Source organism: Plasmodium sp. gorilla clade G2 (genome assembly GCF_900097015.1).
Source record: "Plasmodium sp. gorilla clade G2 genome assembly, chromosome: 14".
NCBI lineage: Eukaryota > Apicomplexa > Aconoidasida > Haemosporida > Plasmodiidae > Plasmodium > Plasmodium adleri (nom. inval.).
Window position 1 is genome coordinate 1,068,290 of NC_041706.1, and position 15,970 is coordinate 1,084,259.

At 20.4% G+C, this 15,970-nt stretch overlaps 5 protein-coding genes across 5 annotated transcripts; 2 read left to right on the top strand and 3 right to left on the bottom strand.

Moving 5' to 3' along the window:
* Positions 1-558: 558 nt before the first annotated feature.
* PADL01_1428800 (transcription initiation TFIID-like, putative) lies at positions 559-1,974 on the top strand (the record flags this gene model as incomplete). The annotated part of the gene is made up of 3 exons (XM_028684557.1): positions 559-1,350; positions 1,436-1,522; positions 1,780-1,974. The coding sequence occupies 3 exons, from the start codon at positions 559-561 to the stop codon at positions 1,972-1,974; spliced, it is 1,074 nt and encodes a 357-aa protein (XP_028540624.1).
* Positions 1,975-2,495: 521 nt separating this feature from the next.
* On the bottom strand, positions 2,496-6,803 carry PADL01_1428900 (conserved Plasmodium protein, unknown function; the record flags this gene model as incomplete). Its single annotated transcript, XM_028684560.1, has 1 exon — positions 2,496-6,803. One exon carries the CDS (start codon positions 6,801-6,803, stop codon positions 2,496-2,498), a length of 4,308 nt encoding a protein of 1,435 aa, XP_028540625.1.
* A 1,446-nt stretch (positions 6,804-8,249) lies between these two features.
* PADL01_1429000 (protein archease, putative) lies at positions 8,250-8,999 on the bottom strand (the record flags this gene model as incomplete). Its single annotated transcript, XM_028684561.1, has 1 exon — positions 8,250-8,999. One exon carries the CDS (start codon positions 8,997-8,999, stop codon positions 8,250-8,252), a length of 750 nt encoding a protein of 249 aa, XP_028540626.1.
* Positions 9,000-9,796: 797 nt separating this feature from the next.
* PADL01_1429100 (apicoplast ribosomal protein L15 precursor, putative) lies at positions 9,797-11,422 on the top strand (the record flags this gene model as incomplete). The annotated part of the gene is made up of 1 exon (XM_028684562.1): positions 9,797-11,422. The coding sequence occupies one exon, from the start codon at positions 9,797-9,799 to the stop codon at positions 11,420-11,422; it is 1,626 nt and encodes a 541-aa protein (XP_028540627.1).
* Positions 11,423-12,138: 716 nt separating this feature from the next.
* PADL01_1429200 (transcription factor with AP2 domain(s), putative) lies at positions 12,139-15,519 on the bottom strand (the record flags this gene model as incomplete). Its single annotated transcript, XM_028684563.1, has 1 exon — positions 12,139-15,519. One exon carries the CDS (start codon positions 15,517-15,519, stop codon positions 12,139-12,141), a length of 3,381 nt encoding a protein of 1,126 aa, XP_028540628.1.
* Between the last annotated feature and the right edge of the window lie 451 nt (positions 15,520-15,970).

Below are 15,970 nucleotides of genomic sequence, written 5' to 3' on the forward strand. Positions count from 1 at the left end.
AACATAAGTATGAATAAGTATGAAGACATAATAAATAAATATATATAATATTTATATTATGTTTTTATTTTTTCGTTTTTATTTTATATATTTCCTTTTTCAACCTGTTATTCATTATAATTCTTAGTTAACTAAAATAATTGAAACATATAAAACTCAAAAATTATCATAAATATATAAAAAATATAAATATATATAAATATATATATATATATACATACATACATACATTTTTATATTAGTATTTGCTATGTGAAATATTTCTTTTTTATTTCATTTGATTATAATTTTTTTTTCTTTATTTTTTCTTCGTTGTTAAAAAAGGCGTACTATTAATTTTATTACTTGAGTTATATATATTCAAGCAAGTTTGTAGTTTGTATGTTCTTTTGAAGATATAAATTTGTATGCAAAAAGGAGTACATAAATGATTTTTTAATATAATAATAAAACAACAAAAAAAAAAATATAATATTAAAATAATAATATTAAAAGAATAATATTAAAAAAATAATTCATTTATATAATTATAATAATAAAAGTGTCTTTAGTTTAAAAATGTATCCACCTTGTAAAAAGAAAAAACTTAATAACAACGAGGTAACCAACATTTTTTTAAAAAATGAAAATAAGATGAGTGTTCATAATATTTCTATGAATGCTGTTTTATGTTCCTCATTAAATTTAGATAATATTTATAAATATTTTTCAAATTGTATATATAACCCTAGAGAATTTAAATGTATGAGAATTGATGTACCCGTCAGTTTAAATACAGTACATAAATATATAAAATATTTGAATAATAAAAAGGAAAGACAAAATGATGATATATCTAAAATGAAAAATGAACAAGAGAATGAAACAATACATTCTAATAATTATATTAAAGAAGAGAATATAACAACTGAAAGCAATAACTTAAATGATAATAAATTATCAGATAGTAACAACTCTTTGAGTGGTAAAATATTAACAGATAATAAATCAGATGAGAATTCAATAAATATATCTAAAAATAAATCTAATATAGATGATAATAATAGTGATAATAAAAATATAGATATTATTTATGATATGGAAACGATGGATGCTTTTAATGAATCTGAACATACAATGAATAAAAAATTAATTATTAATGTTTCAATTTTTTCAAATGGTAAAATTATATGTACAGGTAATAACTCAATTGAAGCTTGTAAAGTTGCTATGAAAAAAATTGAAAAGAAATTAAAACAATTAAATTTTAAAAATATTAAATTAAAAAAAATAACAATTACAAATATTTTGGCTGTATATAATGTGGGATTTTCTATAGTCTTGCCCCTATTTGCTCAATATTATAAAAGTGTAAGTAATATAAAAAAGGATAAATAAATAAATATAAATATATACATATATATATATATATTTTATTTTTTGTATTGTTTAATAGGTGGATTATGATCCAAATGTATTTCCAGCATGTAAAGTAAAAATTGCCCTTATGAATGATGATAATAAGTCTAATGACAACAATGAGGTAAAAGTTGTTTTTTAAATATTTATTATATATATATGTATATATTATAATATTATTGTGAGTAAACCAAACGTGGTACATAAATATACATTATAAAGATATAAACAGATAATTACATGTTCATATAAACATATAATTACATGTTCATATAAACATATAATTACATGTTCATATAAACATATAATTACATGTTCATATAAATATATAATTACATGTTTATATAAAAATATTTCGATATATATTTTAAATTTTTATAGCATAATGATAATAATTATGCTTGGTGTAATGCTAAAAATACAATAGACAAGGATAAGAGCAAAGTGGATATCGTTTCTGCTAGTATTTTTTCAACTGGCAATATAACTTTAACAGGGGGAAAAAGTTACGAAAATCTTCAAAAATGTATTAATATATTATTGCCATATTTAATTAAAAGTAAATCTCAACATTGATATATTAACAGTAATATTTTTTTTTTTTTTTTTTTTTTGGAAAACTGACATAAATATTTCAATATTTATGTGTATTTATTTATTTATTTTTTTTTTTTTTTTATGATTAACTTAAAAATATATGCCTAATAATTACACTTTAACGAATATTTTTTGTACTGTCCTTTGGTTTCTTAAAAAAAAAAAAAATAAATAAATACAATATAATACAATATAATATAATACATATATATATTTGGATTGGTTCATAAAAAAAAAATACATATATATATATATATATATATATATAAATACATATATATATTTTATATGTACGTATGGAAAAATATGAAACGAGTCATATATATATATATATATATATATATATATATATATATAACATTTTATGTATGTATCGGCATGAGGGATATATTTTTTTCGGATGCTATAACTAAATAAATAAATATATATTTATATATATATATATATATATATATATATTTATATTTATTTATTTATTTATTTATTATTTATATTTAATATCATGAACTGGATGTGGAATACCTACTGGATGTTGTAATTTCCTGGTCTGTTGAAAATGATGATGAAGTTGAGGTATGGTCTGAAGGTATACTAAAAATATTATAATCATAATTATTAATATAATTAAGATCACTTAATCGTACAGCTTTTTCTTTATCATTTTTATAAGAATTAATATTATCATCATAGATATTAATATATAGATCAAAACAATCATGAAAGCATTTATGATTTAATAAGTTTTGTAAGGGATCTCTTTTTTCAACATCTTCTTGTAAGCATGAATATAAAAAAGATTTAATTGTTTGATCGAAATTTAAATAATCTAATTTATCTCCAGTAAATGTATCAATTAATGTTTCTTCAAATATTTTTCCAATCATATAAGAATATGCTTTTTGTAATTTTAATTTATCTTCAAAATAAAAACAATTTTTTTCTGTATCATAATCTAAAGGATCTATATTTTCTTCTATTCTTTGTTTATTATTAGTATAATCCATAATATATTGCTCACAATCTACTATTTTTAATTTATTTTTAATTTCTGGTGGCATATAATAAAATATTGTTTTACTATAAGATTTTGTTGCAATTGTTTGTTCAATATTATTTAATAAAAAAAGAACAGTACGATTAGGTAATAAGCCTAATGGTATTCCAACATTTATAATTAAATTATCTTCTTTTAAAAATATTCTTGAACATTTAAGTATAATTAAAATATCAAACTTTAAAAATGTTAATAATATTTTCATGATTTTTAACATAATACATTTTAATTTAAAAACTCTTAATTTTAAATCAATACCAGATAAAAACTCACTATATATAAATTCATTTAATGGTGTACCATTTATATATTTACTCTTTTCTATAATTTTTTTTTTTATTTCTACTGATATAGGGAAAAATATATTTTCTATTTTATATTCTTTTACAAGAAACTTAAATGTTTTTAATGCTATAGTTATATGATTCTCTATATGTCTTAAATTTAAAATACATCCTTTCCTTTTTTTCTTATTCATTTCATTTTTCTTTTTTTCATCCATTTGATGATATAGCATTTCTATTATATGTTTACCTTTCATGATATAGTCACAATTTTCTTTTAATGATTGTGCATCACCATTGTACAAATTATCAATATTGTTATTTTCAATGTTATTTTCAATGTTATTGTCAATGTTATTGTCAATATTATCATCATTATTATCATCATCATCATCACAATTTTGGTTCCTTTGTTGTTCTCCCTCATTTGTATTCATATAATACCTTGGAATGGTATTTATTCCATGACCCTTTTCATAGGGTACCTTTGAAGACATATGTTCAAGATATATTTTTTTACTCTTCACAATTCCATTATGATTATCATCTCTATTATTATCATCATTATTATAGTCACTTTTATTTTTATTCTTATTTTCAATCTGTTTATCATCGTAAATATATAGGACACCTAAATTTATACGTTTAAATTTTAAAACACAGAACTGTTCCAATTCTAAACAATAGACTTGCCATATGAAAGAGTGAGAATAGACACCTAAGAAGTTCATAAATTTTACGTCTTTATCATACTTAGGAATCTTCTTTTTACAATGTTCAATAATTTGTATTTTATCAAAATGTTTTTGTTCACATGTTATTTCATTTAGTTTATGATATATATTTTTTTTAGTAAATTTATAATATAAATCTTTTGTATAATATACTAACTTATCTAAATTGTTCAGGTGATAATAATTTTCCATTTCATTCCAGTGTGTTTCATTAAAAAAATTTTTCTGTTGATAGTTTATGAAATCAAGTTTGGTGTTTAAAATATATTGTAACGTTCCATTCTTTCTTTTAAGTACATTAAAGTTATTATTATCATCACAGTTATTCGAATCACTTTTAATAGCATCACTTTTAATAGCATCACTGTTATTATCATCACTTTTAATAACATCACTTTTAATAGTATCACTTTTATTATCATCACTTATATTATCATCACTTATATTATCATCACTTTTATTATCATCACTTTTATTGTCATCACTTATATTATCATCACTTTTATTGTCATCACTTATATTATCACCATCTTTGCATTTGAATAACCCTCCGTCTTGAATATGTTCCATATTTGTATCCCTCATGACACAATCCCTTTCCTGATATATATTTTTTTCTTTTATTTCCTTTTTTTTTTTTTTTTTTTTTTTTCTGCGTCTTTTTTCTTGAATCCTCTCTCCAGCATCATCTGTAGTACTCTGATCACCATCCATTATCTCTTCATTGTCAATATGATCCTTCGATTCTAGTTTCTCCTTTTTGTTGTATATCCTATTACTTATACTATCATTTAAAAAAATATGCTTTACATTTTGTATATCTCCTAGACCCAATACAAATTTATTCTTTGAAAAAATGGAATTTTTATGCATCCTACTAAGAAAAAAGTTATATTTATCTAATAAAAATTTCATTCCATTAAATAATTCTAGGGACATATAATATTGTTCATGTGATATTTCTAATATATGGAATACATAATAATAATAATCATATAAGGATATTTCTTCATATGCACTCTGAATAATATTATTAATAGAAATATTTTGATATTGTTCAATGATATCAAGAAAAGGAAATTTATAATATGTTAAAATTAAATATAATAATAAATCCATATTAGCTGGTTTCATAATTAAATAATATAACATCTGAATATTCCAATCATTTGTTCTTTCACATAAATAATGCATCATAATACTAAAATAATCATTATTCTCATTTAATAATAATGTATTATCCTTAACAGCAAAATATAAATAAGATTCTTTCTGATCTTTAATTTTATTTACTAATTCCAAAATATTCTCTTTTCTTTCAATTCTCATTTTATTATTACTATGATAACTATTTCCTATATAATATTTATTCATATGTTGTATTACATTTTCTTTTTCATTTGATACGTGATCTCTTTTTTCGCATGTTATGTTTGTTATTCCTTCATTGGAAAGATGATTAAAATTATTATTTGATATATAATTTGATAATTTGTTAGATTCACAAATAGATAAATTACCCTTATTTGATGGAAGGACATAATTATTATTATTATTATTACGGCAATAAGATCCAACATTTATTGAATCATTAATTTTATCATTTTTATTTTCATCTTGTAAATCATCCTTTTGATAATAATCTTTTACATTTCTTTCATTTCTATCAACCCACATATAATCATTTTGATGTTCCATAGAAGAATCATCTGTATCATTTTCTTTTTCATCATATATAATTTCAATTCTTTTTTTCTCATTCTTTCCTCTTGTTGTGTTATTATTTATATTAAATATAAAAAGTTTTTTTTTCTCTTTTCCATTTTCATCAATAATATTAATGGGCTTCTGTGGAATGGTTAATGTGTCTATTTTAAATTCATCGAATCTTAATTTTAAATTATCTAATAAAATATCTTTATTTTTAATATCGGAATTATTCACAAGTTTATTATTACAATTATTATTATTATTATTAATAATAATATTATTAATATTAATATTATTATGTATATTATTAATTATGTTACTATTATTTTTAATATTCATATTATTATGAGTATCATTTATATTATCATTGTGATTTTCATTATTATAATTATCATCATTATTATTATATATACTTAAATCCTTATTTCTTGTATCCGTTTCATTTATATCAATATCTTCCTCTATTTCTTCTTCTTCATAATGCTGTATTAAATCATCAATATCATCACCTTTATTTTCATTATACTTTATCTTATCAATAAATGTATATCCAAATTTAGATGTCTCACAAAAATTCCCAGCTATTTCATCATCTTCATTATCAAATAAATTTGAATCCTCTTGTCTGTTCTTTTCGATTATTTTATTAAATTTATCTATTCTCTCTTTTATACTTGGATCATTAAACGAAAATAAATTACCCAAGTTTTCTTTTCTCTTCTGTTCATATATCAATTTTTTTAAACAAGAAAAATCTGGCAGCTTTTCTTGACACTTACGTTTCTTTCTTTTATTTCTTGTATTAGAACATTCTTTCATATGAGGGACCTTCAAAAATTCCGATATACTTTTATTATTACTGTTACTGATATTATTACTGTTATTTATATTGATATTGTTATTATTATTATTGTTATTATTATTATTATTATTGTTATTATTATTATTATTATTATTATTATTATTATTATTATTGTTATTATTATTATTGTTGGTGCTACTGCTCTTGCAGTTTTTTAAAGCCATCCTTTAAATTAATTTTAAGATAAAAGAATAGGCTAAATAATATACATATATATATACATATATATATACATATATATATATGTGTTATGTATACATTAAGGTACACAAATATATATAACTTTTATCAACAATGAAAACTTTTTTCTTTAAAAAATACATACATATATATATATATATATATATATATATATATATAATACTCACGTGTAGTATTACAAGCTTACATAACATATATAAAGGAAAATACAGAAAATATTATTAAACAAATAAATAATAAAAATGTATTATGTCCTCTCCTTAAAATTAAAATATATAATAAAAAAAAATAATAATAAAATAAAAAATACTACATATTATATTCTCATATATATATATATATATATATATATATATATTTTTATATAAAGGACATGAGTAATTCTTTAAAAATTTTTAATAGTATTATTAAATAAAAAATATATAATATAAGATATAGTCGCAAATAAAATGTTCTCATAAAGAATATTTATAATACGTACATATTTTATATATGTTGCAGCTTCAAAATTATTGATACTAACTTAAAACAAACAAATAAATAAATATATATATATATATCATATATATATATATATGTCATATATATTGATGTATAAAATAAAAACCCATGTGTATTTTAAGTCACATATAAAATAATATAACAATTTTTTTATAATAAGAAAAATATTAAAATATAATTTTACACAACTAAAAATAATTCGAATAATATTATATTATACAATATATAAATATATTACATATATATTATATATATATATATATAATCTCGTATTTCTTATACTAAATATATTTTACACATATTATGTTTCTTTCTCAATACAAAAAAAAAAAAAAAAAAAAAAAACTCAACTTCGGAAAGTGCCTTTCTCTATTCCAAATATTGAATATATGAGATATATACACATATTTAAAAAAAAAGAGAGAGTATATTTTTATAATTTTATTATTTTTTTATAATTCGTTTAATAGAAAAAATAAAAGAATATAATTTGCAAAACATATATATTTTTTTCATTTTTAATGAAATGTAAAAAAAAATGATGAGATATGAAAAAATATATGTTCTTGCTCGGAGTGTACATATAATAAAATATTTGACAAGTACATAAAAAAAAATATATATATATATATATATATTATATATGTGAAATGTTTTAAACAATATGCTAAGAGAAGAAATTATAAAATTCTTTAAAAATTAAACAAAAAAATTATATAATAATAAAACAAATAAAAAAAATAAGATGATAAACAAACCCAAAATAATAATATATATATTCACTTTGTGTTTATAAAAATAAAAAAAAAAAAAAAAAAACTATTCGGATACAATTTTTTCAAAGGGTTAACAATTAAAAATATATACATATATATTATATATATATATATATATACATATTATATATATTATATATCTACCAGAACAAATATTTCACAAGCATCCATATTTGAAATAATTTTTAATTCATGTTTAGTTATAGCTTTAATTTCAGTACCACTTTCATGTATGTTTATATTAAAAATATCACCATAGCCATAAGCTTCAATTAAAAATAAGTTCATATTAAAATAAATTATTTCTATATGCTTACAAATAAAATATTCACTTCCATATAAAAAATGGAACTCTGTCAAAAAATTAAAAAGTAAATCTTCCATATTTGTACCTGATACTGAAATTTTCCTTCTTATTTTTAATTCAACACTATTTAAATTACACATATAATCAAACATACATATACAGATGGATTCGAAACATTCTCTTAAATTCTTACCAGAACTATGTAATATTATATCTGCTGTATGATCAAGATATTTATATTCATAGGTTTTATTTAAAAATTTGTTATATATATCTTTACTTATATAATCATCCATATAATCATTTATATGATCATCCATATAATCATTTATATGCTCATCCATATAATCATTTATTTGATCATCCATATAATCATTTATTTGATCATCCATATAATCATTTATTTGATCATCTATATGTTCATTCATATGGTCACTTGTATTATTACCCCCATCAAAAATATGCTTATTGTCCTCCTCTTCATTTTCATCTTCGCTTATATAACTTTTATTAACCTTTCTTCGATTTCTTTGTGGCAAGGATATTATTTCTTTTTTTGAAAAAGGATTACTCATTTTATATATTTATTCTGTGACCGTCTCAAAAAGAAAAATTAAAAGAAAATATATATATGATAAGGTTATAAAATGTTGTTCTTTTTTAAAAAAAAAAAAAAAATGCTTATTCATTTGGTATACTTTAAATATATTAAGAATATAAAATAATAAAAATGTACAAATATTAACAATATATATATATATATATATATATATATTTTTTTTTTTTTTTTTTGTTCTTTGCTGTTTTTTTGTATATGTAGTTATGAAATATCCAGAGGATAAATATATGTTAAATATATACCGAAAAAAAAAAAAAATAAATATAATATATAAAAAATATATATATTATATATATATATAATATTATGTACGTATTTGAAATATATTTTTTTAAGAACTACAAAACTTCATATTATATATATTATATATATATATTATATACATATTATTTTTCTTAAATTAAAAAATATTGGATACTTTCAAATAAAGAACAAATTTATCTCTTCTAAAACATTAAAAAGTATCTTTTAATGGTTTTTAGAAATATATATATATTTATTTACATATAATATTCCATATATTTAAATGTGTATATAATAAAATAAAAAAATAAAATATATATATTATAATAAAATTAAATATAATAAAAATAAAAAGAAAGGAAAGAAGAAAGAAAGAAAAAAAGAAAAAAATGTATTTATTATATACATTTTTTTTTTTTTTTTTAATCCCAATAATACATTTGAACTATAATATTAATAGAAAATGTTTGTGAAAAAAATGAATAATTTAAAATGGTATAAACTAATAAAATGAATTACTTTCTTTTTTTTTTATTTTGTTCGTGGGTACTTATAAAAGGATATATTATAAATAAAAATGAAGTAAAGTATTTCAACTCTGTTTCCAATAAAAATGGAATAAAAGAAAAATATAAACACACATATATTCCTTCACAATACAAAAACAAATTATATATTTTTAAAGAAGAAGAAGTAGAAGAAAAATATAATACCATAGATACAATCAATAGCTTGTTAGGTAAAGTAAGAAGACAATTTAATATTAATTTCGATTTGGAAAATGAAAGAACAAAAATTGAGGAAGAAAAGAAAAAAAAAAAACAAATGGAAAAGGATAATAAAAGTGAACATGAAAAACATGAATTGAAGAATTTTTTTGGAACCATGTTAGATGGGAGTTTTAAAATAGGAAGAGCAAATACTATGTTTAAAGAATTAAAAGAAGAAAAAAAACTGGTCGATTTAAAATATAAAAGATTAATAAGTAAGAAATTAAAATTAAGAAGAGAACAACTTAAAAAAATAGAAGAAGAAATTAAAAATGGAACATATAAATCTCCATATAATGACGAACAAAGAGAATTTTTACAAAATGTTATTAAAGAAATGGAACAAGCTATTGAACCTATAAATAAAGAAATCGAACAAATTGAAAAAAATAGATTTTTAGTATTTGATGAAAAAAATGATCTTTTAGTTAAACTAAGAGAACAAATAGAAAAAAAAATAGATGAAGTTAATATGAAATATCAAGAACAAGCTATTAAATTAGGTATAAAAAAAATTATGGATGATTATTATGAAAAAACAAAAACACCATTAGTATGGGATTTAACACAAATGGATTGGCCTAAAGCTATTTATCCCTTATTTAATAATATGAAATTAAAAGCTGATATATATTGGGAATCTACTGTTGTTGGAGGGAACAGAGAAAAAAATGAATATTTCTTTTCACCCTTCAATTTACCTTCACTTGGAGAAAAAAAAAAAAAAAGAAAAGGAAGAGGTGTAGGAAGTAAAAGAGGTGGATCATGTGGAAGAGGTATGAAAGGACAAAAAAGTAGAAGTGGTGGTTCCATACCTATAGGATTTGAAGGAGGACAAACTCCATTATATAGAAAATTACCAAAATTTGTTGCAGCACCTCTTGGACCTGGTCATCGATTTAATAGATATGATTATGAATTAATTTCTTTAAATTTAATTAACTTAGCTTATAGTAGAAGTGGAGGGAAAAATTTTCTTGAAGTAGATTGGAATGTTATAGATAAAATGGGATTAAGAATTGGGAAATATAAAAGAAAACATCCAATTAAAGTTGTTGGATGTAATTTGAAAAAATTTAAAATGAAAAATGGTTATGATTTCGAATTCTTTGCAAAAAATGTAATCGTCAAAGCTCATGCATTCACTGTTAATGCAGCTAGAGAAATTATAAAACTTGGAGGGAAATGTTTATTATTAAAAAAAAACACACAAGATATTGTTTATCAGGAATATAACCCTGATGATGAAAATTTAAATAGAATCCCAAGAAGAATAGTCTTCTCTGGAAAACCCTCAAAATATGAAAGGAAGTTGTATTGGTTAAAAAAGGTGAAACTTGAAAAAGAACAGCAATTGCAAAAATGAAATGAAAAATGATAAATGATAAATGATAAATGAAAAATAAAAAATAACTTATAAAATAAATGATAATAAGAAAATGTAATAATATATATATATATATAAAGAATATGTGATATTATCTTAAATTATGAAAAATATGAAAATATTATGAACAAATTAATTTTTTTTTATTTCATGTTCATGTAAAAATAAAAAATAAAAAAAAAAATAATTATGAATGGCTAGCTAGACTATTCGGAAATAACAAAAATAGAGAAAATAATGTTCCCACGAATAGGAAAAAAAAAAAAAAAAAAATAAATAAATAAATAAATATATATATATATATATATATATATATATATATATATATGTGGAAATATATTCCTATATTTATTACTTTTTACTTTTTAATTTTTAATTTTTTTTTTTTTTTATGTTATAGATTTTTTTTTAAGTAATTTTTCCAAAAACTGATACATATATATATATATATATATATATATATATATATGTATAAATTTGATTTTTCTTATTGTTTCTATTTTGATTATTTTTCTTCGTACAAAATAAATATTTCAACAATTTTTTTAATCTTTTTATTTTCATACATATGAAAATTTTCATATGTCTATAAACTTGTTTTATTAACACGTTTAAATTATTTTATTATATATATATATATATATATATTTTTTTTTTCTCTTAAGTATAGAATTATCCATTATAATGTTTATCATTTAATTATCAAGGAGATGATTATTATTGTCATTCACAAAGTTCAGAAATATAACATGGAGAGCTATTAAGGCATTACAAAAAATATGTTGTATCTTTGTGTCCATTTGACTAGGTAAAGTATTATTTGTTACACACATGTCAAATAAATTTACAAATGTGCGTAAAAAGTGTTCATTAAGAGCAGAATTCACATAAATTAAATAATTATCAATTATTCTTTCTACATCTGAAAATTGTTTGCCTAATTGTGGTAGGCATTTTAGTTTTATGTCATTTAAAAGTAAAACAATTGCATTTTTGTAAATAAGCAAATTGTCTGATGAATTTAAAGAATCCCTTGAATTATGTATTATGAAAGGTTGTTTTATTGGATTATGCTCATCTGATTCGTCACTTGATCTGTTTTCTTCATTTGATACATTTTTTTCAATTGATTTATTTTTTTCAATTGATTTATTTTCTTCATTTGATTTATTTTCCTCAATTGATTTATTTTCTCCATTTGATTTATTTTCTTCAATTGATTTATTTTCTTCAATTGATTTATTTTCTCCATTTGATTTATTTTTTTCACCTTTATACTCTTCATATTTTGATTCATCAATTTTGTTCTCTTCATTTTTTTCTTCCTTTTCTATTTTGTCACAGTTGTACTCTTCTTGTCCATATTCTGATTCGTCACATATATTATTTTTCTTTTCTGTATGTTCTTTTTTATTTTTTTCTTCTTTTTCTTTATCTTCAGATTGTGCACGTTTTCCATCTTCCTCCTCTTGTCCTTTTTCTAATTCATTATATTTATAATAATTTCCTATAACTTCGTTTGATTTACTATCTTTCATATCTTCTTTTGCTTCTTCAGTTTTATGTTCTTCAAGTCCATCTTCACTTTCTCCTTTTTGAGAATAATCTTTTCTATTTATCATGCTAGTCAACTTTCTCAAAATATTGTTAGAAGCATTATATTCGTTGAAGATGTTTCTATCTTTGTTTTCCCTTAAAAAGTCGTCAGTTTTTTTTTGAATAATATTTAAAATATTACTAAAATTGTAAGAATCGTTTTTATAAGATGTAGAAAAATTGCTATTGTTATTAGAGTCATTATTATAGCTACTACCATATAGCTTACAAATGGTATCATTTAATAGGCAAGAATTATTAGCATTTAATTTGTTAAGGTCGATATTTTTCAAGTCTTCATAAAAAGAAAGCATTTTGTTCTCATCGAATATCTCATATGATGAATTATTCATAGTGTTTTTTATATAAGTACAATTATTTCTTACATAATTATTAAGCATGCAATTATTGTGCATACAAAGATTATTCATACAACGATATCCCATACAAGTATTGTGAATACAGGCATTGTGGATACAAGCATTGTTCATATAAAATTCATTCGTACAATATGGATTTGTACAATATGGATTTGTACAATATTGATTTGTACCATATTGATTTGTACAATTTTTATTCATACAATATTTGTTCATACAACATTTGTTCATACAAAATTTATTCTCGAAATTATTCCACGTGCATATATTGTTCATACAAAAACTATTTCTATATTTATTATTCTCATAGAAATCCTTCTTGCAACTATTCTCTTTACAGTAATTTCTTATATATCCATTATTTATACCATCTTTATTCTTACAGCTATTATGCATATATAAATTGTTCATATAAGCATTATTCATATGTTCGTTATGCATATGTGAATTACACGTAAAACCATTAAGCACACAATTGTGAATCTCATTTGAGCTCCAATTCGGTGCCATTTCAATATTTCTCATTGAATTAAATTCATTACATGTATCCATTTTATTATCAGGAATTTCAGATTTATCTTTTTTCATGTAATATTTTAAAAGTTGTATTTGTTTATTATAAAAATCTTCTTTAGAAAAGACACTTTGTTGATTGAACATATTGAAAATTTCTTCATTTTCGAATTTCTTGGTGTCTTGGTTATAATCTTTATTATAATATAATTTTTCATTCTTTTGAGAATTCTTGACATTTTTAATAATACACACATTATCATTGTTACCATCATCATAGTTACCATCATCATTGTTACCATCATCATTGTTACCATCATCATCGTTACCATTATCCTTGTTAATATAACCATTAATATCATCGTCACTATAATCTTCATTATTATTATAATCACATTTGTTTATTATATTTTGTATTAGTTTATCTTCAGAACCATTGCTATCATCATCTTGTTTATATTCATTTACATTATTTCCGTTATCCATTCTTTTTATATTAAAAATATTATTTAAATGAGTATCGTTCATATAATTCCATTCATCACTATTATTATTTGTATTTAAATTTTTCTCATTTAATCTTTCATGTTTATCCTTCTTTCTATTGCTCCTATTATGTATATTCATGTGATTAGCAAATTCTGATTTGTTATTCTCTTTTTTATTACTATCTGATTCTGAACCACTTATAAAAACATAGCTACTTCCATTTGTTCTATTTTTTTCAGTTTCTATTGAAGTAAACAAATTCAAATTTTCTTCGGCATTGTTATTTTCTTCAAAAGTTTTTTCGTACGAATATTTAATGTTTTCTATTTGTTTGAGAGCAAAATTATCATAAGTTGTTTTTCCAGTGGTTCTTCTTTTCTTTTCATCATTTTCATGAGATATATCATCGTTTTGCAAGTCCTCATAGAAGTTTATTTTAAGAATATCATATGTATTTTTTTTTTTACTATTTATTGTATGGATACTTTTTCTTTCATATTTCGTTTTCTTACTATTCATATTGTCATAAGTATATCCAACATCGCTACCATTATCATTATCATTAGCATTATCATTACCATTCATATTATTATTATTACTACTAGTTGATTTTATTAGGAGCGTATTCTTTTCTGTATCTTTTTTTGCTTTAATTCTACAATTTTTAGATCGAGATTTTTTTTTTAAGTTAATAGTTGGATCACGAGTAATTTCTAAAAAATCACTAGTTAAATTCCATTCTAATGGTCTATCATATTTATCATTTATACTATTACATAAATAATTTATTTCTTTTGTCTGAATAGTTTTTATAGCTAACTTCCTTGCTTCATGAAATCCAAATTTCTGAACAGAGTAATATTTTCTTGCTGATTTCCCTCTATCGGTCCATCTAGCTTCCCAACTATTTTTATGCAAATCATACCAAACACCCGACACCCTAGGTAAACACTTGGCTAAATTTCTCAAATCCTGAGCACAAAGATTCTCATCATATTTTTTGGCCTCATTTGAAACATTTTCTTTTACAAACGAAGCATAATTTTCCAGGTCTATTTCTTTAAGAAATTCATCAAAATTTTCAAAATACTGCGTCATGTTTTTTTTTTAACATAATCAAATTTTCAAGTCACACCAACAAAAATAATAAAATAATAAAATAATAATAAATATGTATACAAATATATATATTTATATATATATATAGAGAGAGAGAGAATGTTATATTTGTGTTTATGTTTATTTTCTAGTACCGTTTCATTCTACTGATTTAAAAGTAGAAGCATATTCTCAACTTTTTACTGCATTTATATATAATATATATATATATATATATTTATAAAGAGATAGAAAAAAAAAAAAAAATCAACATAAAAAAAGAAAGATAAAAAAATTAATAAAAAAAAAAAAAGAAAAGAAAAGAAATACAAATATGTTCTATGGATTTTAAATGTATTAACATGAACTGGAAAAAAAAAAAAATAAATAAAATAATAAATAAGGAATAAAAATATAATAGCACAAAATAACGCGGAAAAATGAGAGAAAA